At 38.4% G+C, this 27,427-nt stretch overlaps 1 protein-coding gene across 1 annotated transcript; it reads right to left on the bottom strand.

The window, feature by feature from the left end:
• Positions 1-925: 925 nt before the first annotated feature.
• Positions 926-26,907, bottom strand: TEX14 (testis expressed 14; the record flags this gene model as incomplete). Its single annotated transcript, XM_010288342.1, has 30 exons — positions 926-959; positions 1,147-1,210; positions 2,470-2,579; positions 3,578-3,673; positions 3,862-3,979; positions 5,473-5,550; positions 6,373-6,444; positions 6,907-6,958; positions 8,561-8,751; positions 9,557-9,684; positions 10,745-10,807; positions 12,117-12,207; positions 12,934-13,027; positions 13,663-13,779; positions 14,121-14,221; positions 14,779-15,045; positions 15,635-15,714; positions 16,860-16,970; positions 17,657-18,641; positions 18,973-19,123; positions 19,346-19,536; positions 20,339-20,490; positions 21,677-21,855; positions 22,613-22,736; positions 23,179-23,292; positions 24,123-24,253; positions 24,708-24,789; positions 25,437-25,573; positions 26,329-26,494; positions 26,793-26,907. Coding segments are annotated over 30 exons (4,394 nt in total), but the record flags the coding sequence as incomplete, so codon positions are not given.
• Positions 26,908-27,427: the final 520 nt, after the last annotated feature.

Here is a 27,427-nt window from a genome sequence, read left to right on the forward strand (position 1 = left end):
AATGAAAAAGCACCAGGTGGTACACCCAGCTGTACAAAGGCAGCTAAAATCCCAGTGTCAGTTAAAAAGGCACAAGGCCAATCTTCACACCTCCTGCAGCTGAACAGTTTTTATCACAAGAAAAGTTAATTGTGAAGTTGCTGTGCCCATCAAAATCATGATCCAAAGCTCAATTATATCCAGGGTCTGTTTGTTTTTGGTTTTTTTGGATGAGGCCTACCGAAAGTGTGGTTTAATAAAACAACAGTTATCTTTGTAAATACTAACCAGATTTTCTCATATTCTTGCCTAATGCTGGCAGGGAATGTATTGCTGCACTTGCAATCTCTGGAGAACACTGCCTCTTTCTCATTAGCTTTTTGCACAGCAATTAATCCCCTTAATCAGTCAAATCAGTTCAACACTAGATCACAAAAGCACTAAGAAAAGAGAAAACAAGAAATTACCTTGTTAAATTTAATGAGCAAGGAAAAACATACACTACATGGGCTGTAGTGCTCCACACTCCAGCATGGAAAAATTTAACGAGTGCCTGAGCAGTAACAGCAGTCCGCAGAATTACAATCATTTTATCTGTGACACTGAAAACTGCACAACGCAACAGAGCAAAAGATTCTTTTGCTTATGTAAGCGTGCATGTGCAGAAAACTCCCCACCACATAGCCAGCTTTGTAAAGGCGTTACATCGAGAATACAGTTCAGTCCTGCGATAGTGCTGATACTGCCCATACATGCAACGATGGTGTAAAACCAGTACAAACTGTATTACAAAGACCATTAGATTTTCTTCTGTACTTGCTGCTTCAGTTAAAGGAAGTCCGAGCTTTGCAACTGTTTATGTGGCCAAAAAGGGGTTGCCATTCACAGGCTGTACAAGCAGCAGTAAGCAGGTGATATATTAGAACTTCTTCACTATCCTTTTTAATCATATTGGAGAGCTCTGATGCAAAACAATCACCCTGTAAGAAAAAAAAAAAAGTTACACAGCTGGCTTTTTTTCTTATATGAAATTACAAGTTGAAGGGAATGGGCTTTCATATTGCCCCTGTCTCCCTCCTCAGCATGGAAGAGAAGAATGTATCTCATACAGCCAGAGAATACAAACATTTCTGCCAAAAGCCCAATTTAATTCACAGAGAGGCTCACCTGAATGGCAAAGACCAAGACAGCTGTTCCTGTAAGTGGGATTTCTGATCTTCAGGACGCGTGTCTAAAAAACATGTAAATGCGGCTCAGAACCAAGAAGAACATACACAGCCACGCAACGCTTCAAAGAGAGAGCTCCAGTTTTGTCAGCACACAGCAGCATGCTGAATCAAGCGCTACAGATCCCTTTGCTAGACCCATTAAGCTGCACTTGTAACCAGAAACCAGCCTCAGCTCTGTTGCCATGGGGTGCATTACACAGGACCCTCTCTGTGATCAGAAATCATTCTGTTTTCAAAACCTGAAGCCCAATCCCTACCAGCTCAGTCCTCCTAGAAATCTGACAGAAAATAGGGTCGTATGTGCTAATGCTGTGCAAACAACAAGCACAATGATGCCACACCCAAATCTCCAGGTTTAAAAATTACCATCAACATTTCTAAAAGTAACTAGTGATTTGGGACATTTCAAACTTCGGGTGCCTAACTGGAAAGCAAAATGTGTTGTAAAGCTGACTGCTGTAGAAGTGTTAAATGCCCACAGCGCTGAAGATCAGCCTCCTCCAAGTTATCTTGTGCTACAGACAGACTACTGCCTATGGACAAAATGCCAGCTCTTTCATATTTTTTGCATAGCAATAAATGCACATTAACTTAATGCGTCAGCCCCCTCCTTGTACCAAGAAACATCTTTAATTGAGAAATGTTGAAAATGGCAACCTTTTACTTTAGCTGTAGAATAACAATCACCTTTGACAGTTCTTAATGGAGATTTGGATTTCACAGAACAGAGGGAACACTTTTATCTTGGATCTTCTTCCTTACTTCTAGTTTCTATTAAAGGGAAGCCAGGGAGATGAGACCAAAACAGATGTTTAAGGGATTTGATGGCATTAGCATACACATCACAGATACATACCAAACCATAGGGATAGTAACCACATTCCTACAGCGTGAAGCATCTAGGTGCCCAAGCCAGAGAAGCTGAGCACTAAACAGGACACAGATACAGTATTATCGGCTGTCTTTCAGTGCTTTCAAGTCAGCAGAGGAAATGACACTCTCGCTATGAAAGAGACACTCTGCAACTCCACAAAACGGTCAGTCTCAACTGACGCCAAAAAAATCAGGAAATTTTCAAGTGTCTCGGGAGAGTTTACATCTCGAGCAGCTTCCTCTCCTTTAAAAGCACAGGTACCCAAATGGAGGAAATCAAGAAAAGCAAAAGGGTAGTCTGTGCAACCTCAACAAATTCAGCACTAATGATGTAATAAATGTGATACTGCCCAGCGGAGCATCCAGTAGCTTTACAGACAAAGAGGACCTTCTGAACTCCCTGCACAGCCTTCTGCTGCTCTGCCTCTGGCCTTGGCTCCACCTTCCTCTACTCCCTTCTTCCTTCCAATATCTTCTGGATCTTGCAGGGTTGCAGCCCTTGAATGACAGAGTTTTGTGTATCATCCCAATTTTTCGTACTTTCTTTTAAACAGGATGAATACAGAGCACTAAACCAGAAGCCTCTGGACATACTAGATGCCTTTTTATTTTTACCCTGACCTGTAAGGGGCATCTGCCCCCTCCAACTTTAAAGCAAACTGCCTCTCCCCTCCAAGAATACAGATGAGCCTTAGCTTTACATCCGTATGCAGACTCCAATGATTCCTTACGTAACAGCATTAAGTAAATGCAGGCTGACTACAAGTGTGAATGGACTTTGGATCCAGCGATTTATGAACATGGCAGTATACTGCAGGAATCAGTCTGTCCTGTCAGGAAGATCCTCCTGGTTATCAGGACATTGGCCTTCTGTGTTCAATTAAAAAAAATATCCTGATGCCAAACACAAGAATATCTTGTGTTGCTTAGTAAGATACATGTTAGGAATGACTTATTACTGCTCACTAGCATTTACTGTGGAGTTGTTCAGAGTTACTAAGCCCTGACCTTTGGTTCTAAGAGGAAAAAAGTTATTTGGGCTATGAATCTTTTTCTTAAAGTGATGTATATATGACTTCTGCCATTTTCTTAATTTCCTCCTATATCGCCATGACAGTATAACCATCTTCCCAAACTCTTCTTTAAAGTCTTTTCTAAAGAGCTTTCATGCTTCTGTTCTCTTAATGTACATTATTCTCTATCTCAAAAACATCTACTGTTCTGTCAAATTATCTCCAATTTCTGTAGAGACTATGCACTGCCTTCCAAGCTTATTGAAGTATTTCCTTTCCACCTACAGGAAATTATATTAACAAAACATTTTTTTTCCCCTCTCAAGTTAGCATGCAGAGTTCAGATTGATGTTTCCAGGCAAGTTCCCTGACACACCACTCTCTAAGGAGTGACAGCCCATGTTCTGAAAAGCCCTGCATAGATCTGTACACAGAACATAAACAAAATAAAACTTATGAAAAAAGTATCAATTATCAGCTAACCCAAGAGTTTGTCCCTGGGGTTGCTCTTGGATGTCCACATCTCCAGGAATTGCATGGAGCATTCTTTCTAAAATATCATCAAGAGTAGAGTGAGCCCTGTTGAATAAAAAATTTAAAATGGATGCTGGCAAGTTTAATACTACACATTTTAAAATAAAACAGTCGTAACTACCAGGGTTCTTAAAAAAGTTGGCTTACTGTAAATATTGAATCTTGTTAAAATATACTGGAACCATTATTCTACATTTTTGTAACTCAAGGCCAAATATGTCCTTTTTTCATACCTTTCTGTTTCTTCTGCTAGATTAAATGATTCCTTAGTCCATAAACTATGATTCCTCTTCCAACTTCTCTCAGATTCTTTTTTTGACTCTCCATCTTCCATTTTAATTTGATCAGGAACTATTCACATAAACATAAATATTTTAATATCAAAGGTATGAAGGAAGATAATAAAGAAATTAAAATGTGTTTTTTATTTACTGCACTTGGGAAACTTCCAGTTGTCCACTTCTCAATTACACTTTCCTCAGTCATCTGATTTTCTACCCGTTAAGCAAATTCACATTATCTACAGTCAAAGGTGGCCAGTAGCAAGACCTAGATAAATATTTTACTGTAACACAATTTTAGATTCACAGGACTGAACATTTTGCTTCATACTAAAATGAAAAATGCATGTGGAAGTTAATCTTTAATCTCTCCCCTTACAATCCTAGATATGGGAGAAAAATCAAAAGAAAACCTGTGGATGTTAGCTTTGTTACCCTACTTAGCAAAATCCAATGATATCCGCCCCCCCCAAGACTTATCTCAGCAAGTTCTGTTCCCTACAGCATGTGAATATATTCAGCCACCTTCTGCTAAGCTATGATAAGCAGGAAGCAGTAGGCTGTCATAAAAATGGAGTCTGAAATAGCTGTACTTTATGCAAATACAACAAAAGCACAGTGATTGAACAGCAAGTAACACAGGCTGCTGCATTCCTTACCACCTAAAAACAAGATACTCCTATGAATAAAGTCACAGTAGCTTCTATCCTTTGGGTAACAATTTTAAATGGGAAAAGATCTAACAAAGCTGTAGGATAACACAAACAAGTGCCAGTATCATTCTCAAGTGACTATGCTATTTAGCTTTTTTACAGACTAACTCATGTTCTTTTTTTTTTTTTTTAAACTGCTCTTCGCTTTCTGACTCATTGGAAACAAATGCAGAGCCTATACTCTGAGATTACTTGCTCTACATCTAAAATTTATTCCCACTTATTATTGTTTGCAGTTTCAGAAGCACAAGATTCACTAATGCTATCTTTGATATCTTTGTAACAGAACAGGAAATATAATATTGATTACCCCAATTAATGCTATTTTCTTACACCATGAGATCAGAAGCATTATTTCATTAAGGTGAATAAGACACACAAGCAGTTAGTGTGCACTAGCCACTTTCTCAACTGAACCACCCTCCCAGAACGGAAACTTCAGCTCTATTTTACATCAGCTGCCCACCATCTATACTTCCGTGGGTTTCGTCACTTCTGTTTGAACACAACATACATTACAGTGGCATAATAAAGGTAGAACGTTAATTCTGATAGGTCAGACCTACAAGCTCTAGATCCCACCAGATCCCCATAGAGTTTAGAGAGTGAATACACTGAGAAAGACAGCAGACACTGGTGGAGGGGTACTATTTGTGAAAAGCTTGCATATACCCCTACCAAGAAAGGGAGAATCCTCTCAAATTTCTGAACCACAAATACAAAAAAAAGCTAAAAATTGAGGTTTATCATCCAGCTGAACATACAGTGAAAAGTATTCAGAGTAACTTTGCAGCAATACAAAAGTAATTTTCTATTTGTAATCTCTACAATAGGACTATCATCAACTAACCATTTAGCTGCACTCCGCAGTCATACAATCCCTTCTCTTTAAAGCTTTGAGCGATGGAATCTTGCTGCTTTAAATATTCTGTTAAAAACAGCATATTTCCTTATTGATCTAGATACTCTTTCTAAATTGACTCTATACAATCTTAAGTACCATATTACTTTATCCATCCAAACCTAGATGAAAACCTTTACGTAATCTGTGATTAGCTCATATATTAATTCTACAAATTGTCTCTGGCCATCACTTATTAATTTGATGCCAGTCTCCACATGTCCTTGTTTCGGTGAGTGAGGAAATAAAAAGATTAAAATGTGTCTGGGTGCCTCATTTCTAAAAAAGCACAGGACCTATATACATTGAATTATCCCAATGTCTGGTGTTAGTTTAGGAAAAGTTTATAGGTGAACAGCCAAAACAAATTCTGCTGTAACACACCCTAGTAAAAATAATGTGGAGTTTTTACACTGTGCTCTGTCTGAAGATGTATGTGATTACAAAAAAGAAACATAAATCACTGAGACTAAGCTCTGCAAAAATACCTGAGGGATGCAGCTGCCTGGCTTGCACTCGTTTTAATGGAGAACATGCATTGCTCTGGGACACACACCTTTCAAAAATTCAGTCTACACAAAATTCATCTCAGTGTTAAATTACATCTGCACTCAGTAGGCTAGCTGCTCTCATCAGCAGCAACTAACCATTACATGAAATGCAGAAACTTCAAGGACTAACTTAAATAACTGCCAGTTATTTAAGCTGTTGATGCCCAACTTCCTAATCATTGACCTGACTGCAACTAATTTGGAAGCTCTTGTGTATTTTAGTAGTGAGTGATTTGGGAGAAATCCTGACTGAACACAGCTGGCAGCCTCATACCATTTTGGGTGAAGTGCCTCTTACCAATTTCATCCAGCAGCTCTTGGGCTGGTGGAGGCAGCTCATCAATGAAGTGGTTAGATGCCTGTGAGAGTGCTGAGGCAGAAAAAAAAGTCTAGTTAATTAGCAGTGATTAATCCTTAATAACTGTGATATAGGCTTATATTATAACAGCATCTTGCTGACGTATTTATCAACCTGCATGAGCGTGGCTCATTCACATTTTATCAATTATCCTTAAATAATTTCATAATGGAAAAATAATTTAGCTAGACTTGCACATTCAGTTCTCAATCCTGTATTGCAAATTTTAGGCCAGTAATATTTACACTTCAAACGTAGGTTGATTAGAGGTCAGAGTTCTTGGTCTGCAGGTGCAAACACAAAATCCATAACCTAATTACCACTAGCAATACACAGTTGTGTGCAAAGCTATAAAAAGGTATATCCAGGGTGGGGGGAAGAAAAGGAGAGGAGAAGTAAAACTGTTCTTTCTCAAATCTGTTTCACCGTCTATTGATCATACTGTTTGGGCTGGGGCTGGGTTAAGAGACTTACCAGATGCCTTCCTGGTGCTTCTCAAGGATGAAGCAACTACTGGCAACCCACCCTGTGTAAGATCATACAGAATGAAACACAAGAAAGTAAACTGAAGAACTGCTGGTCTTCAAGCCCCACCCCCTTCAACATACTAAATCCAAAATAAGGTGAGGCCTTAATTAAAGCCTTAGCTGACCACTAAATTTTAAACTAAGCTCTCCAATCAGTTCAGAATACGAAAACAGAGCTAGCATGCAGGTAAGCCAGATGTGTCAAAAGTTTTGCTTGGGCTGCTGTGCTCTCATCTTTTAGCTGGCCATAAGATACTCTCAGCTACATAATCTTTATCCATTTCAACATTCCATATGGGCAATTCAATGGTAATTCCCTGAAAGGACAGTTCCAACATTTCTTAAGTTCCCATTCTCTGCTTTGAATCTTTAAAGTCAGGTACACCTATTCACCAAAAGAGCCCCTCAAAATCAAAAATTTGTAATTGTAGGCAAGTCCTTGCTGTTCTCAGAATGGAAACAGTGCTTCATGCACTTAATCCTAGAATAAGATTTTAGACAAGAAAGTGACACAACCAAATACCTCCGCAGAAGCAGTCAAGGCAGCACTGCACTGTTAATGGGCTTAATGAATTCTGACTGTCTGCTATGCAAGCAGAAAGACACAGACCTGACAACAACAAATGCAGTTGCTACTGCTCTGGTTGAACAAACTCCAATTTAATCTTTAAATTAGAACCCCATCAATGAATAACAATAAGAAAGGCATAGAGGCAACTATTTTATATACAACTGTCTGAAAAGACAGTTAAGATAATGCTGTGGCTCCAGAATACCTTCAGTTCCAAAAAGATTACTGGAAATAACTACAGTGACCTTGGAAATGGTCAACACCAAAGAGAGGATTTTTTGATACAACAAAGTTGATAACGTTATGCCACATCTGTGCATAAAAAGGACAAACTTAATCCCCTAATACAAGGGCCTTCTGAACATTTACTTGCTTCCAAACTACTGGATGGAGGCCCTTCCACCTTAGTTTTCTTTCTCAAGGAATCACTCATTTAAGTACTCATCTATCTTCCCTCAGTAAGTTTTGAGAATTCTTCAGTTTCACATGAAAACTTGAACACACATGCACATACATTAATCTTCATTCAAGTTTATTCCCCACTTCCACATAGTCAAAAGCCTATAGTTCACAAATCACTTGTGAATTCAGATAAGCAGCCTGCTGTTGCCTCACCAGAAAAGCAACTGATCAGCGCCCCTCCTCACCCAACAAAAAAGTACCTTTTCTTCCCTTTTGCTGACACTTGCCACTTTGGTGTTCTGAAATTACTGGATCCAATGCTGGGAAATGGCAATTCTTTACAGCCAAGGAAGGGATCGAGGGCAGACAAGGCCACTTTGATGGTGGTCAACATTTACACAAGGTTAGACGCAAGGGGAAGCCAACTCTTTGTATAATCAGTGGTACACACTGACTGCTTTGAAATCAATCAGAACTTTTGTCATTATGTCAACAGAGCCAGGATTCCAAACTACTCAAAGACCGAAAAGTATTTCTGTGCTTCCCAACTTGCATTTATTTTAAGGAAAAGTTATTTTGAAAAAAAAATTAAAGAATGGCTGGCATATGGGAAATTTTCTAGACTTACAGGCTCATTCAATTCAGATGAGCAAACTTCTGAAGCAACAGAGGGAATTTCAGTGTTCCTTCCCTCTTCATAGGCTGTAGTGAATGTCCTGGACTCTGCAGAGGAAATCTCTTGAGAACCACAAAAGGAAGAACCTGAAGCTACTTCATGGCAGTGTTTGTATTTCTCAAAGGCTACTGGAATTTTATCTTCTAGAATTAAAAAAAAAGAAAAGAAAATTTTGATAGCAAAGCTGGAAAATGACTTCTGGATTTGTTGCATCTTGGTCACATTTAAACAGAAGCAGAAAAAGGTTTCTGGTACTTGAACAGGCACCTGCGCAGGAACTAAGAAATTATTGTCCATAAATGATCTCTAAGCAGAAGTCCAAACCGATTACCTAGGAGTTCTGCCTCAGATTTTATTTATGCAAAACTTTGTCAACTGAGAAATTTTGACTACCATATAACACCAAATTAATGAAAGTACAAAACAAACCAGAAGTCATTGCCCTTAAACAACACTTAAGTTCAACATACACTGAGATCACTTTATCAACACTTAAAACATACTAAGTGCTTATTACACTGTCTGTCTTCCAAATGCTAAAAAATCTACATGTATCACTCCAATTTTAAATGTCTAAAACAATTTCTGATTTATGAAGGCTACCATGAACTACCAAGTAATTATCTTTCAGAGACCTTTCAGACAGGGGCTTTTCCCTGTAAATTCTCCTTTAGTTCTCTGTTAGAGATCTCTTTTGACCAAACATGCTCTAACTACAAAGCTGTAACTATCCAGACCAAAGCAGTGAGATTTCAAACAACAGGTACAGGATTTCTTGTGGTTACTTATTCCAAGCCTAACATTTATGCATTGGTACTACATGAATGGAGTTTCCATGATTCACATCAATGATTTTTACATTAGCAAATCTTGGCAGAAAAGTGAGACTCCTGGCACAGAAAGGTTAAGTGATTCACTGGTCCTCCCTTCTTTCCTCTTTGCCATTACCTGAGCTAAGTGGAGTGCTGACACTTGTTGGTGCATGACTGACTCTGGGTGTTTTGCAATCTATATTCCTGTAGTAGTTCTCTTGCTCGTAGGGGATACTCGACAAATCCTGAATATCCGCCACCGACCTGACGTAAGAAAAGATATTCTGACAGTTACAATAGCCACTTGTTGCACTTGTGAATCACTAAATTCTGCTATTTCAGGTTCTTTAAATTTTAATTTTGTTCAATCTTATCTAGTTTTCCAGAAGGAATAGAGACATTCCCTTTGAAATCTTCCCACAGAATTCTTGGAAGGCTAAAGATCACCATCTTCGATACTCTTACAGAGAGAAAAGATTATTTACTTTCCATTCCTTTACAGGATTTCTTAGTTGTAGTAATTCTCCTATAAAGGCAATCTCAGGAAACTGCCTCCAGAAAGGGCAAGAACTTCAACTGTGAACCACTAGGTAGAAAACTCTCTCTAAAGCCAAGGGAAGACATCAAAATTTAACAAAAATTAATGATCCATTAATTAAAACTAAATGCGTATCTTAGGAGCCTTTAAAAGAATTACTGAAACTGCTATAGAACTGCACAGGCAGTGATGTCCACTTAAGTTACAAAAATTATTAAGTGGCTGCAGGACTGGGATTATATTAAGCAAACCAACACCTTCTGCAGATATACCCCGGATGAAATGAACAGACATCTACTGTTACCAATTCAGTAATTTCGATGCAAATCTCCATTACCTGTAAAAAGAACCTAACTTTACTAGTAAAGTCATAAACATATTCTGCAATTTTTCTTGAGAATCAAAATCACAGGACTGTTTTTGTAATAAAATTTAGCTACATACTAATGATTTGCTCTTTAACGTAACTTTATTTCTTCTGTGTAATATGAACAGAAGAAACAAGGAATCGTAACGCTTCCAACATGAAGAAGCACATCCAAATTACACAAAGTTAACTACTTACAAATAAGAAAATATTTCAAGCTAAGGACAACTGTATGTGATAACTCTTTTATACCCAGCTCCCAACTTATCATGAGAAACTATTCTTTCAATACTTCAGTTAGTTTTCGCTCTCCCAGCTTTGGTCTGTCACATCTTCCTGTTCTGGATCAACACAAAACTTTTACAATGATAATGACCAACTTGCTGAAGTTTTGGTATAAAAAGGTCTGTGGCTCTTACACATCTTTTTCTTTGGATTCTTCCTGTGGCTCCCATAGGATCACTTCTTGTGCTGCTTCAACACTGGGATGAGAGAATAAAAGGTCACAACCATTGATCCTCCCAGAAAATTATGAAAAGAAATACATTTAGTTTCCTCCCTCTTAAAAAGTTTAAAGGACTACCTGCTCTCTGAAGTAGACTGCAGCTTATAAAAACTTTTTTTGCTTAAAACCTTACAAGACAGAGGGAGCTCTAGGAGAAAAACTCCATTTTAAGCACATTATGGATTTGTATCCAGTAAGGAGAAAACTTCTGACATACGCAGGTTCAAAAGAGAACTGAAAGTTAATGAAAAATCTATTAATATACATTGCTACGTTGTTTTATCATCCTTTTATTGACCTGTTTGTAAGCTATTCTCTCAAACTGTAACAACTCCACTGAAAAAGAAATGGGATTAGTCAGATGCTCAGAGAGCAACAGTCCTCTCTGTACTGCTGGCAAAAGCTCAATTCCCAAGTGAAGGGAGCAACCAAAACCATTACATTTTACCTTAAGGCCAAGTATTTACACGCTTGCTGCCTACCTTTGACAGTTAGTAACTCCATTCCTCCAGCAGAGGGGTGACAGTACAACACTGACAGACAGTAAAAGCAGCTCTCACTCCCACGCTCGGAGAAAGTGAGCAGCTGCTAACTCTGGAGGAACACAAGGAAAGCTAAGCTACAGGGAGGCTAGGCTAGTCTGAAAGCCACTGCTGAAAGACCTTCAGGGTGAGGACTGTTTCAGTTTAAGTGAAAGTACTCTTTGCACCATGAGGTGGTGATTCTGGCCAACATTTCTGCATACTAGTAGAATATAAAATTCACAAAAATACTGGATATAAGCACCTCACATTTGACAGATGAGACTGCAAGTCTCCAAGCATGGGCTAATGTTATCTGCAGGCAAGATACAGTGAGCATCAGATTGTTCCCACAGGAGGGGAAAAAGCATCATCTTCATGCTACTTGAGCTCCAAAACCAAAGCACAACAAAATTAACACAGATGACTGAAGCCTTAATTTGAATTATATTTGCTCTGTTTAAGACTGTAGTTTATCAGTGTAAAAGGAACTGCAATATATACATGACTTATTTTCCTATTTTAGCTCCCTCATTAAGCAAAAAAAAAAACCACACCAAACTGAACACTGTAAAAGACAAAACCCCATGAGACTTGTCAAAGTCCTAGTATTTTCTTAGCACCAAACTATGATATGTAGATAGTAATTAAAAAACACCACTGGCATCTTATTTGAATATTAGATATATAAACAGAATTAATAAACAGAGCACACTTTATAACCGAATTTATGCTTGAAGTAACAATGAAAATAAGTCTGTCTACCTGGCTACAGGCATATGGCTAAGCTGATTCACTCCTAGCATGTTACTGCCAGAGTTCTGCGCCGCTGTGCTGCAGAATAGTATTTTTCCTCCTGAATACAAATAATAAACATTCCCCATTATTGGGTTTTGCAAGTACAAAAGAAAGCAACACAACTCATTGAACAGGAAATTGCAACTTTATTAAATTTTTTAGTTCTTGTGACCTTTGCTGTTGTCAAGAGACAAATGTTTTAAAGATGCATTTTCATAAAAATACCACAGCTGCCAGACAGTCAACCTCTGAAGCACTGGGGAATATAGCAACATTTACAAATTTGAGCTAAGAGAGGCAACAGACTAGAGAAACAACGATGAACCTTCCATTATTCTGCACACACACAGTATCAGCTCTTACAGTTTTCAAGCTCAAGATCCTCCTAGCAGTAAGAATATTAATGTGTAAATACAACTCTAATTCAGTTACCAGCACCACAGCAAGTTGCATAAAAAGATTAAACTTAGCCCTAGGACAAAAACAAAAAGGTTGCAAACAAGTTTTGTTTTGTTTGGGTTTTTTTGGGTTTTTTTTAACCTAAAACACAGGAAGTACATAATCATTGCACTCAACAACATTTCAGTGACTGCAATGCCACAACTTCATCTTCCAAAATCCTGGGTGTCCTGAAATCTCACTAAAAAATAATGAAAGAGACTAAGTGACCCTGAAGAATCAAGCTCCAGCCTTCTGACAGGAGTGCTGCTGACAAAAATGTAGAGTGCAGCAAGACTCTGTCTCCCTGACTCAAAAGTACCTACAAAAGAAAGAGCACATTTACCTGAAACCTGAGTACCTGATCCTGCATCTTCAGGTAACTGTTTCTGCAAAAATCCTTCACAAGCATCTTCTAATTTGCCCTCAGCACCTGAGGTCTGAAACAGGGGGGACAAGAAAGTGAATTCAATTTCTCACAGCCAAGCTGTGAAGGGTAGGACAACTCTCACAGGATGGTGTTCACAATAATCAGAATGGAGAGACAAACTTTTCAAAAGTTTATCAGCAAACAGCATAGACTGGATTTAATAGTCCATACAATAGTTTCAAACCCTCAATAAATGAATGAAGATGTGTTTCAAGACTACTGAGCACTATAATTGACAGAGCTGTGAAGGAAAGGCTGAGACTATCAACCGTCTAAAACTTTTCTCAGTCACAGATTATATAATTTCCTAGTGAACAAATTAAAAAAAACATGTCCCTGGTGTTTTGGGAGTCTGGGTGACTGTCGGGTTTTAGTTGTTTGGGTTTTTTTTTTTTAAATTTCGTTGTTTGGTTTTTTGGTGGTTTGGGGGGTAGAGGGGTGTGTTTTAAAGGAACGGGGTTAGAATTGTCTTACTTTTAGATAAATATTTGTAGGTATTTTTTGAAAAGAAAAGAACCTGTCATTCTCCCATTTTCTACAGCTCTTCTTCAAATCAAATGGGAGCATAATAAAACCACATGTTGTGTAACTTATGTCCAAAGTTCTTGACACAAACTTCATTCCTGTCTTTACTGTTACTTTTACCTCTAGTTCTGAACTTAGCTGATTAGAGGGAAGGAAATAATCAGGATCAGGAGTCAAGAATTCTTTAGACACATCAGGAGATGAATTAAGGGAACAACATAATTCCCTTGAATGCCTCTGTGAAAGACATCATCATTTAAGATTCTTTCTCCACTCTGTATTAAAGAATATACATTTTAGTCAATAATGTTAAACAATACTGCATCAAATTGAAATTGTGTTTAATGTGATCATTGAGTAGGTAGGTAGGCTGAGTTTCAACCTACCTCCTGCTCCTTTCACTACCTTCACGGTTTATAGAACCAATCAAAAAAAGGCAGGGGGGGAGGGAAGATGGTGGATTGTTAGTCAGACGATAACTGAAAAGATCAGCTGTCTTGGTAGTTCAGTATGCAACCAGGCTAAATTGTTTTACAGATAACTAGCTGCAACTAGGTTTCTTAGATTACTGTACATACTCTAGAGAGATTCTCAACTTGTTGAGGAAGGACTGAATTCTTATGAATGGCTATTCCAGACTCTGCTTGTTCATCTTGTGATGGTGACTGGCAACTTCTCCCTAGGATGTCAGAATGGAACAAAATTATTAAGCGAAAAATGACATGAAGTGATCTGAACCACTGATGGAATACCAATGAGAGTAGACACTAAAACTACATTGTCTGTCAGGAACATGGAGAAATAATGACATTTAAATGCTCATATCGTTAATCTAGGCATGTGAAGCTTTCCTTTTATCCATAACTATTACAAAAGCACTACCCACCATGCTGCTACAGAAAAAGCATGTCTCTAGTCCAGTTGAAGGAAATAAAGTGTGAAAGCATACTCGTGAAAGCATTTGAAAGCTTTGGGTCTCCCCTGCTGATATAGGGTAATCAATGATGATGAAGGGTCTCCAAGCTCACTGGACATTACCTCCGCCTATTAACATGTAATACTCATCTTAGTCTATTATTTATGTTCACCAACGACTGAATGATTGACCTGCTTTAAGGGCAAGAGTCTGGAAAAGAAAATTGACAATTATTGTAACAAAATCACAGACGCTGAAATCTGCTGGGAGATGGAGAGAGACAAAAAGAGAAGAAATTATTTTTTTGTTTTTAACCTTACCTCCAGAACTTCTGAAGGCAGACTCTGGATCACTCTCCTCAGGTTCAGATCTATCTTCACTGCCCAGATCCCAAGGCTCAACACTATCACCTGTCTGCCACCTATATCCTTGTTGGTCTTGACTTTCTTGGACTCTAACAGTGACATGTTGAAAGGCTTTCTTCACACTCTCTGCTTCACTTTCAGATGTACATTCACTGGCTGGATATGGAGGGCCGAGTTCTAGTTGTCCTGAGGCCACTCTTCTGGCCATTTGCTTTACTTCAGCTACACAAAAAGAACAAAGTTACCAGTTCACACAACAGAATCTGGACCTTCAAAGCATTCCCTGTATTTCATTGTGTCTGCAGACTTGGAAATGCTCAAGTTATAGCCTTGTCCTGGTTTTGGCTGGGATAGAGTTAATTTTCTTCCTTTATGATAGAAAGAGCTAAACACTTCCTTCTGTTTTCAGGAAAGCTTAAAATCTGCATAAATTGATGTGGACAAGTCTTTACATGAACAATTTTTCTTAGTTTGCATTCTCTATTATTCATACCTGCACCGCCATCCACTGGCCATTGCTATACCACCCTTTCTAAATTCATACACTGGCCCTCCCTTACATCCTCCTAAACAGGGCTAGAAATTCCTTGTGCTTTAGAATCAAACCGTCTTAATGTGGTTGTGATTATTTTATGCCCTGAACGTGCAAGACACAGGATCCTACTCATACGGTTTTCATACAAGAACAGCCTAATAGAGCTTCAGCAATTAAGGCACACAGACCTTCCTTAAGTAACAAAATGTGTTAAGTTTTAATGCACTGCCGTAAGACCTGCTAACATCGATGCCATGTTAACACTGATTTACTTACTCCTCCATTCTGATTGCATCAGCCTTCTCTCCTCACTTATTTCTGTACTGTAAATTTCAGATCTTGATTTTGGATAGCACCTATAATAAATTGTTAAAGGCATCAAACTCTGTTAATGCACAAGTGTATTTTGTTAAGTATTCCCCAGTCACTAAAAGATGAGAGGTTGTTTTAATGTTAATTAAAAGGCTGAGATGTTCCAAGAACCCAACAGAACTAGCAGATTGAGCTGTCAGAAGCTTAGAAAGCACAGACACTTATTTAGGTCTACCGTAGATTAACCAGACAAGCTGTACATAAAAATCTAGATTCAAAAGCTGTCAACTGCCTTCATCTTATGTATCTATCTAAACACTAACAGACAATGAATGCTATGTAGATGTGTTTTTATTCAGGTCAGTAAGGTGATCAGCGGACAACTGAAAACATTCTGAGCTTCAGACTCTGGTAACAGCAATCCTACCACCAACTCAATTCCAATGTATAGTTCACTGACTTGACCACGTAAACACACATCAGCATCTGGCATATTTATCTTTTGACCAAGTATGTCCTGTACCAACAGGTCTTACTGCTCCAACTGGGTCATGAATCAACTTAAAAACTGCAACGGTCTTCCTGAAGGAAAACCCAAACACTGAAGGAGGTGCCTGTCCCCATCTTTCCAAATAATAAGATACATTAATTTGCACAAGTTTTGCCAGGTACTTTTAGCATGTACTTTCCATCCATACGTAGAAATACAAAGGGATAACATTAAAAAGCACGGAAAATGTAACTAAGTAACATATGCTCTGCTGTCACTGGGTTTAGCCAGACTGTTCTACTCCCACAGCCCCTAACATAGGTCCTAGTCCTACACCTACAAAAGTCAAAGTATTTCTACTGAGAATTTAATGAGGCTGTGCAGAGGGAGGAGAACCACCCTTACTAGCAACTTAGTACGTTGCTCTTAGGCACTGTTACAGTTTTGGACTACTGACCTCCATCAGAGAGGCATTTGGAATCTATCTTTAAAAGTAACTGCCCTGTCGCAGCAGTTACCCTGTCAGGTCTGCAGCTGACAATGACTCACAGTAGTGTTCTAACTGGACAGATCGCTTTTGGCTTACTGCAAAAAACATTTAACGCCATTGTTGATCCTGGATATGTCTACTTTTGACAGTGGCTGTATCAAGATGAATCTGCTAGAATTAACTCTTCTGTGAATATGATCAAAACTCACCACCTCTTGTCTTCACTTCCACTTGCTGCAGAATGTGAATCACCTCCTCTCTGACACTGCAAGTTGAACTTTTCTTTGCATCTTACAGATACACGTGGGAGCCAATGCTGAAATAAGTCCAACAAGCCATGATTCAGCACACATTGGGCATCCTGGTAATTACTGGTTAAGCTGTCTATGAGATACACTAAGAACTGGACTGTGCAAACTTTATTCCCTAGCTTATATTTTAGTACCACTGCTCATGAAAAAGGATGACAACTCCAGGCCTTAGCCTAGTAAAAACTCTGCCCTGGATTTATAGCAGGTTTCATATGTACACAGGCAAACTAACGTGTAGTTCCCAGGGGAATAAGTTGATCTGAAGAACTCAAGATTATTCCTACAGCAGATACATACATGAATTTCTCTCTTCCTCTTTGGGCTAAGCATGTCAACGGCTTATATTTAATAATGAAAATGATCCAGAAGCCCTTAGTAATGACAGTTTAGACCTCCATAACCAAGCATACAAAGAAAAAATCTTTCTCTGCTTGCCATTTGCCCGGACATTTTAGTACAGGATTTTATTCCCTCCTGAGCAACTGGACTAGTATTTTGCTGGGTGGAGGTGTGGGGAGAAAGAAGAAATAATACTATTGCACTGCTGATCTATTTTCATTCCTATATATAATGCATATGGTATATGCATATATTTTAGAAGACAGATTCATCCCTCTTCTTGGACACTATCCATAACTATGTCTCTACCTGCAAAGGAATACAGAAGTGATAAACACAGCCACCCTGCTCAACACTTCACCTCATGGTCTAGGCTCATTTGATCATCCAGGCTTTTCATCACACTGAAGCTGCGACCACGATGGTTGTTTTCATTCTTACTCTTACTCATTTCATAAAAGCACTTCCATTTTTCCTTTTGAATTGCCTCCATTTCCTTTGCTGTCTTTGAAATAGCTTGGAAACTGCCTCCATCCAATGCTCCTTGTGCCTGACACATCATCAGCGGTGGAATATAGTCACTTGATGGTGGACCTACAGCCTTCCATAAAAAGGTAGTAACTCCAGAAGAAGGGTTATTGATATTTTGGAAAGTATCATCAGATCTGTTCCAGGGTCTTTCTTGAAAAATTTGCTGAGAAAGCTGATTCATTCTGATTTCTTGGACCAGCTTCTTTTGCTTTTCAGTGGCCTCTAATTTGTCCAGTTTCTCCTCTGTTCTGCACAGGGAATCTGCTGCCTGCTGCAACATGCTTTGAACAATCTTTAAATTAAGGACACATTTGCTGATGTGCTGCTCATTTCGGGATAGACTACTCATTCTTCTCCCAGCATCTCCTCTCACCTGTGCCAGCATGCATAGGTCAGAGGCCTCACTCATACTCTCCTCTTCTGTGGTATACCCTGTACCCGATTCTGAAAAGCTACCTTCCTCATAAACTGGCTTTTCCTCACAGTGCACTCCAGGGGATGCATAAAGGTCTCTGAGGGTAGGCTTATCTTCTTCCTTTTGCTGCCTTTTTTCATCCTTTAGAGTTTGACCTAATCCAGCTCCTTCTTCCAGGAAGGCTTCATGAAGTTCTGGATAACTGGCAAAGATTTCATTGATTTCAAAGCTACAGAGGCTGTCATTCACATCACTGACACTGAGGGTGTCCTGGAGTTCAGAAGCTGCATCGTGATTTTCGTCCTGTGCAACTGGCTTTAGACTAGTTGATGCCTCTTGATCCACTAAAGCACTATTGTCAGGAAAATGATGGTATCTTGGGGCAGCAGAGTTGTCTGAAAAATTTCATTTTAAGTGTTAGGCCATTTCTCCTGATGTCCAAACACACTGCTTACGTACATTTAGGAGTTAATATCCTTTAGAGATTACACGAACAGCATTTAACACCTCTGCTGAAAACAGTGTCCCTGAGCTTCAAATATTAACCAGTCTTGAGTTTACAGTGACAATTAGGGTGGTAGCTAGAATCCAAAGCTAACTGCTTTCTATTTTCAAACTGTCATAAAATCCATAAGTGCTCACATTTTAATTATTTCTATTAGACCTTTACGGACTGAGGAACATGCTAAGTGAAGGACACATGACATCTTGCTAGAAGAAACTCACCAGCCCCAGTTATCTCTTTTCCCTGCAATTCCTGTGTCATCTTCTGGTAGCTAAAAGCTGATGCCAAACAGATGTTCACATCTGCAAAAACAGTGGGCCTTTGTGCTTTTGCCAGTTCATCACTGTGACCAGTTTGAGACTTAGTTAAGTCCTGTAATACAAAAAAGGAATAAAAGACAACTAGATTTGACAGTTCAATGTCTCTACCTTCTCTTTTAAGGTGCTCTCACTCCATAATCAAAAAAGGATACTCAATGTTCAGACTGCATACAAAAAAGCCTCCCACCTAGATTTAAGCAGAACAAGTTGAATCTGAACAGACACAAAATTCTTCCATTTTAAATACGTCAAAGTCTACAATCCTGGAAGTCACCTTTAAGTCATTTTTCAGTATATATTGAATATCCTGAAGTTTCATAGCGCGGTTCTTCTGTTTAGGCTCCAGTCCTGACTTTACGATACTGTAATAGGGCATAGGAAGTCTGACATCTGCTTCTAACTGTTGCCCTGAAACTATGAGCTGTTTAATAACTGAGTCTTCAAGCCCTTTCCAGGGAGGGGTCTCTGCAAGACATAAATACAGACTTTATGTCACAAGCTGTATATCAGTGTTAATGAAAAGAAAGAAAAAAAGATAAAAGAAGCAGAGATAGTGAGGCATTACTGTCTGCACATTCCCTAATTTACAACTACCGTCACGAACCAAACAAGCACTCAATCCAGTCTGACATCTCTTCCCTATCTTACCTTCAGCAGTGGATGCTTTAAAAGGCGCTGACAGCAATCCCTACAGGACAGTTAAACTGTAACACACACTCTGACTTCCTCATTACCAACTAGCTAATAGAGGGTTTAAATTTTACAGTAATTGTTTATCCTATTTCAGTGTCAAAAGAGTCAAAGTCAATACATAACATACATTACACATTAACTGTAATAAAAATAACAATACAGTATCTGTAAGTTATGGTAGCGACGAAAAAGATGAAAGCTGCACAGGCTCATTTTGCACATTGCAAAGAGTTAACAGAACGTTTTGCTGCCCTTGTATAAAGGACAAACAGCAAAAAAACACCACACACAAAATTGTACCTCTCTAACAGCAAGCATTAATCTAATCTTTAGTTATGCAATTTTTAGTCTTCTGATTACATTTTACAAAAGTTTCCAGCAGTCTTTGCTGTTGTCATTAACATTTGGCTTTTTGCCTGGAGTGTTCCTCTTCCAAGTTAACTTTGTATGAGCCATCACAGCAAGGTTTCATCCACACTCAGGGGAATTAAACAGACGTTCGGGGGCTAACAGTCTGCATTTAAAACATTCAGTGAGCTACTCTACTGACAAAAGCCTAAACCTACAGATATACCTGTCAAGGCCTCCTGCACTACTGTACAGAAGCTATAAACATCAGATTTGACCGTGACAACTTTTTCAAGGATTACTTCAGGAGAGCACCACTTATACAGCTGGACTGGGACAGGAATACGTGTCAGATCACTGTGTTCACCGCCATCTTTGCTGTATAAAGGGGAAAAAAAGTTTCAAATTGGCATATGCAGCAACCTCAACTAGAAAGTATACCTTTTGGAATTAATCACCTGAGCTTGGTATATCTTCTTTAATTTAAATACCTATAAAGTCCAGAGTAGATCTGCAAATAAAAATATTTTCACACCAACAAATGTATTTTGGCACATTACAGTAAAGACATTTTGGTGAAAGTAACACCTCCTTTAAAAAAAAAAAAAACACTCAGAAAGAAATTAGAGAAAGATGAAAATTTCCCAATGTGAATTTTATAAACAACCTTTTAGTTCTGGCCAGTGTTGTCTGACCACGGACAAAACACAAGAAGGTGCCACCTAGCCTGTCAGCATTTATTTTGCAATATATACATATGTCTAGAAGATAACTTCCTCCTCACATTTAACCATAGGGTTTTTTGTTAATCATTTCACAGTAAACTGTATCTGTAGGTCTAAGAAACAGCCAAGATTTATTAACAAATTGTGTTTGCTAGCAGGTTAGAAAGTACCTTTGCTCCTTTTAGAACATGACCATTGGCAAATTTTTGTTTATTACTAATTTTACTCTCTTTCTTTACAGTCTAACCAGCCATTTACTTCCTTTCTAATCAGACTGCACTACAGTAAATAAGTAAAAAAAGTATATAAGTAATAATTTACCCAGATGCAATGAATGATGTCCCTCATAAAAGAAATACTCTTTTTCTTACTGGTGGCACTTAATTACTACCGGTTCAATCAGATGCAGAATCTTCAACCATTTTAGGTAAGCCTTCATAAGCACAAGTTCAGTATAACAAAAGGAGACTTAAATTATTTCTAGCCCAGCAGCAGAATTAATGACTCGAAGAATTTAATCTCTGTTCTGTAAGATTAGGTTCTCTTTCTCTATGATGGTATTTTTATACTCCAGTAAAGAGCTGCTTCTCTTAGTAGCTCCTATTTGCAGATACTTATAACATAGAAACTAAGTCTACCTGAAACCTGCCGTACTGCCTGTAGCAAAGTTAATGTACCTGAGCAGTAATAATTTGGAGATTTTACTCCCGTAACTCTGTTGCCTGACTCAGAGGCAGGAGTCCCTAGCCATCAAGAGAGGCACTTCAGCAGAATTTAGCACTAAATTTGACTTTCTTTGTGTTTGTCCCTTTCACAGAAAGAGTGAGGAAGTTCTTTACCTCTCTATCATGTATTCCAAGTTGCATAGCTTTGCCTCACCAGAAGAAACAATTTGAATAGCATAGGAGGTCACTGAACGGTGGATAAATCCACGGGAGTGTAAGAACCGCAAAGCATCGTTAATTTGAAGCAACACATGCAAAATTGTCTCCATGTGCAGCACTGGGAATTCTGTACGCTGAAAAAAGACAAAAATACCAAATTTGCATTGCAGGTCTTTAAAGCTTCATGTAGTGAAAATCTACCATGGTACAGAAGGCGTCAAAGAAAGCAAATGTGAAACATACTGTAATAAGTCAGACAAACTGCACTTGCTAAATAATGTTTGTTCTCAATACCAAACCAACTAGTATCTTCAACAGTAATTAAGAAAATACATTGACTATGCCAAAATTCACTCTGAAGCATAATCAACCCTTAGAATTTCTTGCCTTTGACTGCAATTTCTCCAGTAACTTCGATGTCTGCATTCAGACAGAATAGTGACAAAAATAAAATACAGATCAGTTAAAAAAAAAAAAAGAAAAAATAAAAAGAACTGCAACTGACTTTGACTTCAAGCCTTCACTTTTACACACAGGCAGTTTGCAATGTAATACATGTAAATATTCAAGGTCAAAAGCTGGTCTTGTCACATTTGCAGTATACAACCACATGCAAAAGATTAAAAGTTTGACTGAATTTAACAGCAGCCATTTTAAGACTGATACAAAACAAGAAAATCAATGCAATTGCACCTAAACATTAACTGAAACATTTGCCAGTTACAAACTTTACCAGCTTACACAGAGTATCTGATACTGTGGAATGAAACAGAAACCCAGATACGCAGACTGATCATTTTGTAGTCTTGTTCTCTGAGTAAAGATGGTAGATGTAGTTACTAAATTTCCTCTCAATTAATTACTATTTAAAAAACAAGTACTCCAAATTACCCTTTCATGAAGGATGCTGTACAGAGAACCGAAGTTAACCCTTTCATATACTAAACGGGTTTTCTCCAAGTCACTAGACAGACAAACAGACATCAACTGTAGCAAATGTGGATGACGGAGTTTACTGCACAGGGAGAAGAAAAAATTGTAAGTGAAATCTGAGATGAAAAGAGAGTCCTGGCCTTCTAGGTGTTTTTATTTTTATCAACACAATGTGGATGCTTCTAACTTTTCATTAAAATACACAAAGTTTTAAAAGAACCATAGATTAGGAGGCATTTAGGAAATAGGGCTTACTGTTGCAACCTATAAGTAAGCCATCCAGGAAATGTGCAATGAAGCATTCATCTAGACATACGAGAAGAAAGTATTCTCTTCTCCTTTATTATCCACTGGGGAACAAATGAAGTGGGAAGGGACAGGAAAACATGAGACCTGTATTTCTCATTTGGAGAGAAAGTGCAACCACAGCCTAAGAGTCCTTCTGAGGTTAATCACACTTCCTCACATCACTACAGACACACAGACCCCAGGGGAACGCGTGGCTACTGCATATTCTTTCTTACCTACTATGTTCCTGCTCTGCAATGAGAAGATCAGCTAAGCGTAGTTTACTACAGTTCTTATGGGGCTCAAAGCTGAGTTCCTTCACTGTAACTCTGCTGCCTCCCCACATTAAGCTACAAGAGAAGGAGAGGAATTTCTACGAGATGCTTTCTGCAGTATTTCTTTCCAGTTATGGGACTACTTACAAACAATTTTGTGATTCTGAAATGCTCTGGTGCTGCCTCCTACTGTTAGTGACATTACTTGATGATCTTGGCAGCAGCATATACCCTTTCCAAATGACAATAAATTCTCATCCTGTTAAAGATTGGATGTAGGGCAGGTTTGCTGTCCAAAGTCACTACACTTCCATGACCCAAGGTGAAGAAAAAGGACACTCTAAAACCCCTTTCACTAAAGGCCATCAGCCCACTGTGATACAAGCCAGAGCTTTGGGAAGATTAAATCACCAGTTTGCCAATCCTCCAGATGCCTCTGAGACACAACTACTTGCTACACAATGTAAAAGATAAAAAAAGGCTCAGTCTGCTCTTGCAACTCTCATTTCACCACAGGTTTGAGCGAGTGGGCGGCAGACATACATATCCAGAGGCCTGAGGTCTGACCCAACAATTACAAGGACTAAACATCAAACAATGTAATCTCTACAACCCCAGCAACAGATTTCCCATCACAAAAGGAATCAGTACTGAAACATTGCCATCAATGAATAACCATGATTGGGTTAATACTGCTGGAAAGAACAAGAGCAACCTACAAATATCAAGAGGGTCTAAAGGAGATATCAATCAGTGGATTGCAGAAAACAAGTTGCAAGCAGAAGGCAGTGGATGAACATAGAATAGACAATGAAAACTATCCAAAGCATCTGGTACAACAACTTGCTGCTTAATAGTACCAGATACACGCTAAGAGGGGTTAAAATCCCTTTGACTTCACTCACTTTGTCATGATCATGTATGGTCCAACATGGTAAGAAAATGTTGGTTCATCATCTGCCTGAACGACATCTTTTTCACCAATAATAGGGACAGAAGCCAAGTACCCTAGATGCCCGCTGCCTGCAAGATAAAACTGAAACACCAGGGCATAACCAAAAGGAATATGCAACAGTTCCCAAGGTCTGTCACATCTGTCACAAACTCACTAAGAATTTGAGTGCAATCAGTGCAATGGGAGCATCAGCCAAAGCATCAAAATAAGATGTTAAGATATCTACGGCAAAAGCTTAACTTTCTAGTGAAGCTGAAATAGGAAAGCAGAAACATTCATCTAGAACTCCCACAAGTGACATTTAACAGGAGAGTTTCTGTTGTCTGTTCCAAAACAGCTTCCTCTGATAGGGCCTACTAATGACTAAAGGACTGAATATTGGCACGTTCTACAGTTTTTTCCCCCACCATTTCAGTAGGAATAAGAACACGCTAAAAATTAAAAATAACACAGGTAGGATAACCATTGTGAAGAATATGTGACTCTGAAAAGCTGTACTAATACCATTAGAAAACCATTATCCATAGCATCTTACCTTCCCAAAGCCAAAGCTGTAAATGTTCTTGGCTACATTAGCTCCACCTTTTAGAAATCTGCCCAGAGGACTGTCAACATTTCTAAGCATCAAAAACATAAGCAGTAAGAGTAACTAATATGCCAAGGCTTTGAGTAAAATACAAAAAAGACAGAGAAAAAAATGCAAAAATTCTGCAAGAGCCATGTATTTCAAATGTTGCACTTGACTAGGTCCCACATAAAGTGCAATGCAGATGCTGAAGTTCCAAATTACTGTGCAACTCATTAAAACTTTTTAGATTCACTGTTAAGATATGTACTGGTTTAAAACAAGATAGCCAGTTTAAAAAATATATATACACACACAGGCATCCTGCATCACTTTTTGTACAAAAGTACGTATTTTTCCTAACACAATTCTGACATAAAAGCTCTTGAAACAGTAGGAAACACAGCCCCAGAAGATTTGCAGTGACCTTAAAAGTCAACAAACTACTTTAAGTTACTGCTATTTTAATTCTATTAAAATCCAGTATTTCATATTGCTGATTTCAAGAGTATTTCCTAATATACAGACTTTTACAACTATCAACAACAGAAATAAACAGTATCATCATTCCTAACACACATTGTTTTTAAATCTGATACTGTCAAAAAGAAACAGGAACATGTTAATTTTAAGATAACAGAATATGGAATTTAGAGTCCTTGCGGCTCAGTCCCTCAGTACTTTAGAATACATTCTTACCCTTGAACAAGACCACCAAACCGAGATGGGCTGCAGACCAGTGCTTTTGATGAGCCAACCTTCCTGAATAGATCAGAGGGAAAATTTTGAATGGCAGCCTGCATGTGGAATGTACAACGCTGTATGAATTCCAGCATCTAGAGAGGAGGGTGACGGGAAAAACAATTTTTAAAAAATTACTTCAGAACTGTAAGATACACCATTTTAAATTAATAGGTCATGGCTACAAAAAACAACCCCAAACTTGTTACTTGTAATATTTAAACAGTCATTTCAAGAAATGGATACATGGAAAAACTTCAAGAAAATCAAATACATGAAAATATAAGAGAACGCTTACTTCAAACACTAGCTGACTTTCAAGACATTCGCCCTGAAAACTGCAGTATCAGGTTTCTTTTTAAGAGGAGCATTGTAGTAACAGGAAAGAGGAGTATGAGTTTTAAATCAGTACTGCAGTCATAAATAAGCCTTGAGATGGCATTTTGCTACCATGCTAGCAAAAATGACACGTTTGCTGACACTGTTCATGCAGTGATATACATGTAAGTCACAGATATACACTTGAAAACTACTTCCTGTTTACTCCTGAATTGCACATACATGCAAACAAACTACATACATCAATAATTGAAAACAAGGGCCTGCCATTCTCCTCACTGCACACTTACACATGAAGGTCTAAACGAGTTAGACATGCCCCTGCACCTGAGCAAAACCTTAATTATTCAATCTGTATCACGAGGTCTTCAAAGTATCACTACTGACATTTGAAAATGTTAAATAGTTATCTAAAAGCCAAGAATTTCCCCCTGGAATGTTGGTTTCTTCAGTTTAAGATGAAGATGTGAGCACACACCTAGCAAATATTCAACACGTATTACACACATACCTGAGCACTGCTTTCTTTTCCAGCTGACATAGCCCAATGCTGTGGATTTTTTCCATCTTTATCATGTACTCTCAGATCACCTCCTTCATCCAACAATTTGCTAAGAATCCACTGATTTCCTGAGAATGCAGCTGCATGGACTGGGGTGCTTCCATCATAACAGCGACTGAAGAACATTAAAGCAGAAATGTTCCAATCTACCCCTACTACACTCAACCAGCTGTGCCCCGGGAAAAAAAGCGGCATACCTACAACATTTTTGTACTCCCAAACAACATACACCACGACATAAGGAAAATTACGCACCTACTTACCTCTGGGGATCTTTAACTAAAATAGCAACATGCATCTTAAGCATATCTTCATTTACACACAGTGAATACAGTGTATTACATTGACTATAACCACTAAAAGATTAAACATTAGTTTTAATATAAGAATAAAGAATTATTTTTACACTTAACTGATTAGCATCTGAGCCATAATCCAACAGCACATCCACTATTTTACAAAGACCTAGCAATGCAGCAGTGAAGAGAGAAGTCTGTCCCATGGAATTTACAGTATCAACAAAAATACCTACAAGAAAACAAAGATTAGGAGACAAATGCTTGTTCCCCCCAAAACCAAATAACAGGCAATGATTCATTAACAGTGAAACTGACTGCCATATTCCTTCTGAAATACTAGAAGTATGAAAACATAAGGAACTTAACAGAAATTGAAAAAAAGAGCAAAAACCTTCCTTGTAATATTCTATACACACCATGCACTGCTTGTCCACAATGTTTTCAAATAAAGGATGTGTAAGCATCAGGGGCAAAGTATTAACCTCGATGAGCACAGATACCACCAGAAGACTGCATTAATAAAAAACTAAGCTCTTCTAAAGAAGTAATTACGTTAGAAGAATATATTGTTGCTTTAGCCATTTTTCTTCAAAATAATTAATTCCATTCTGCATTCGAAAGAAAAAAGGGAGCCTAGAGGGAAATGGATTTGAAACCACAACCCCGTTAGGAAACACAGCCGCGCACAATGAAACTGATCTGCTCTTAGCACTTGCACAAAAAAAAGGGCCACAAACCACTCAGCCCGT

Source organism: Phaethon lepturus, unplaced genomic scaffold, assembly GCF_000687285.1.
Source record: "Phaethon lepturus isolate BGI_N335 unplaced genomic scaffold, ASM68728v1 scaffold43685, whole genome shotgun sequence".
NCBI lineage: Eukaryota > Metazoa > Chordata > Aves > Phaethontiformes > Phaethontidae > Phaethon > Phaethon lepturus.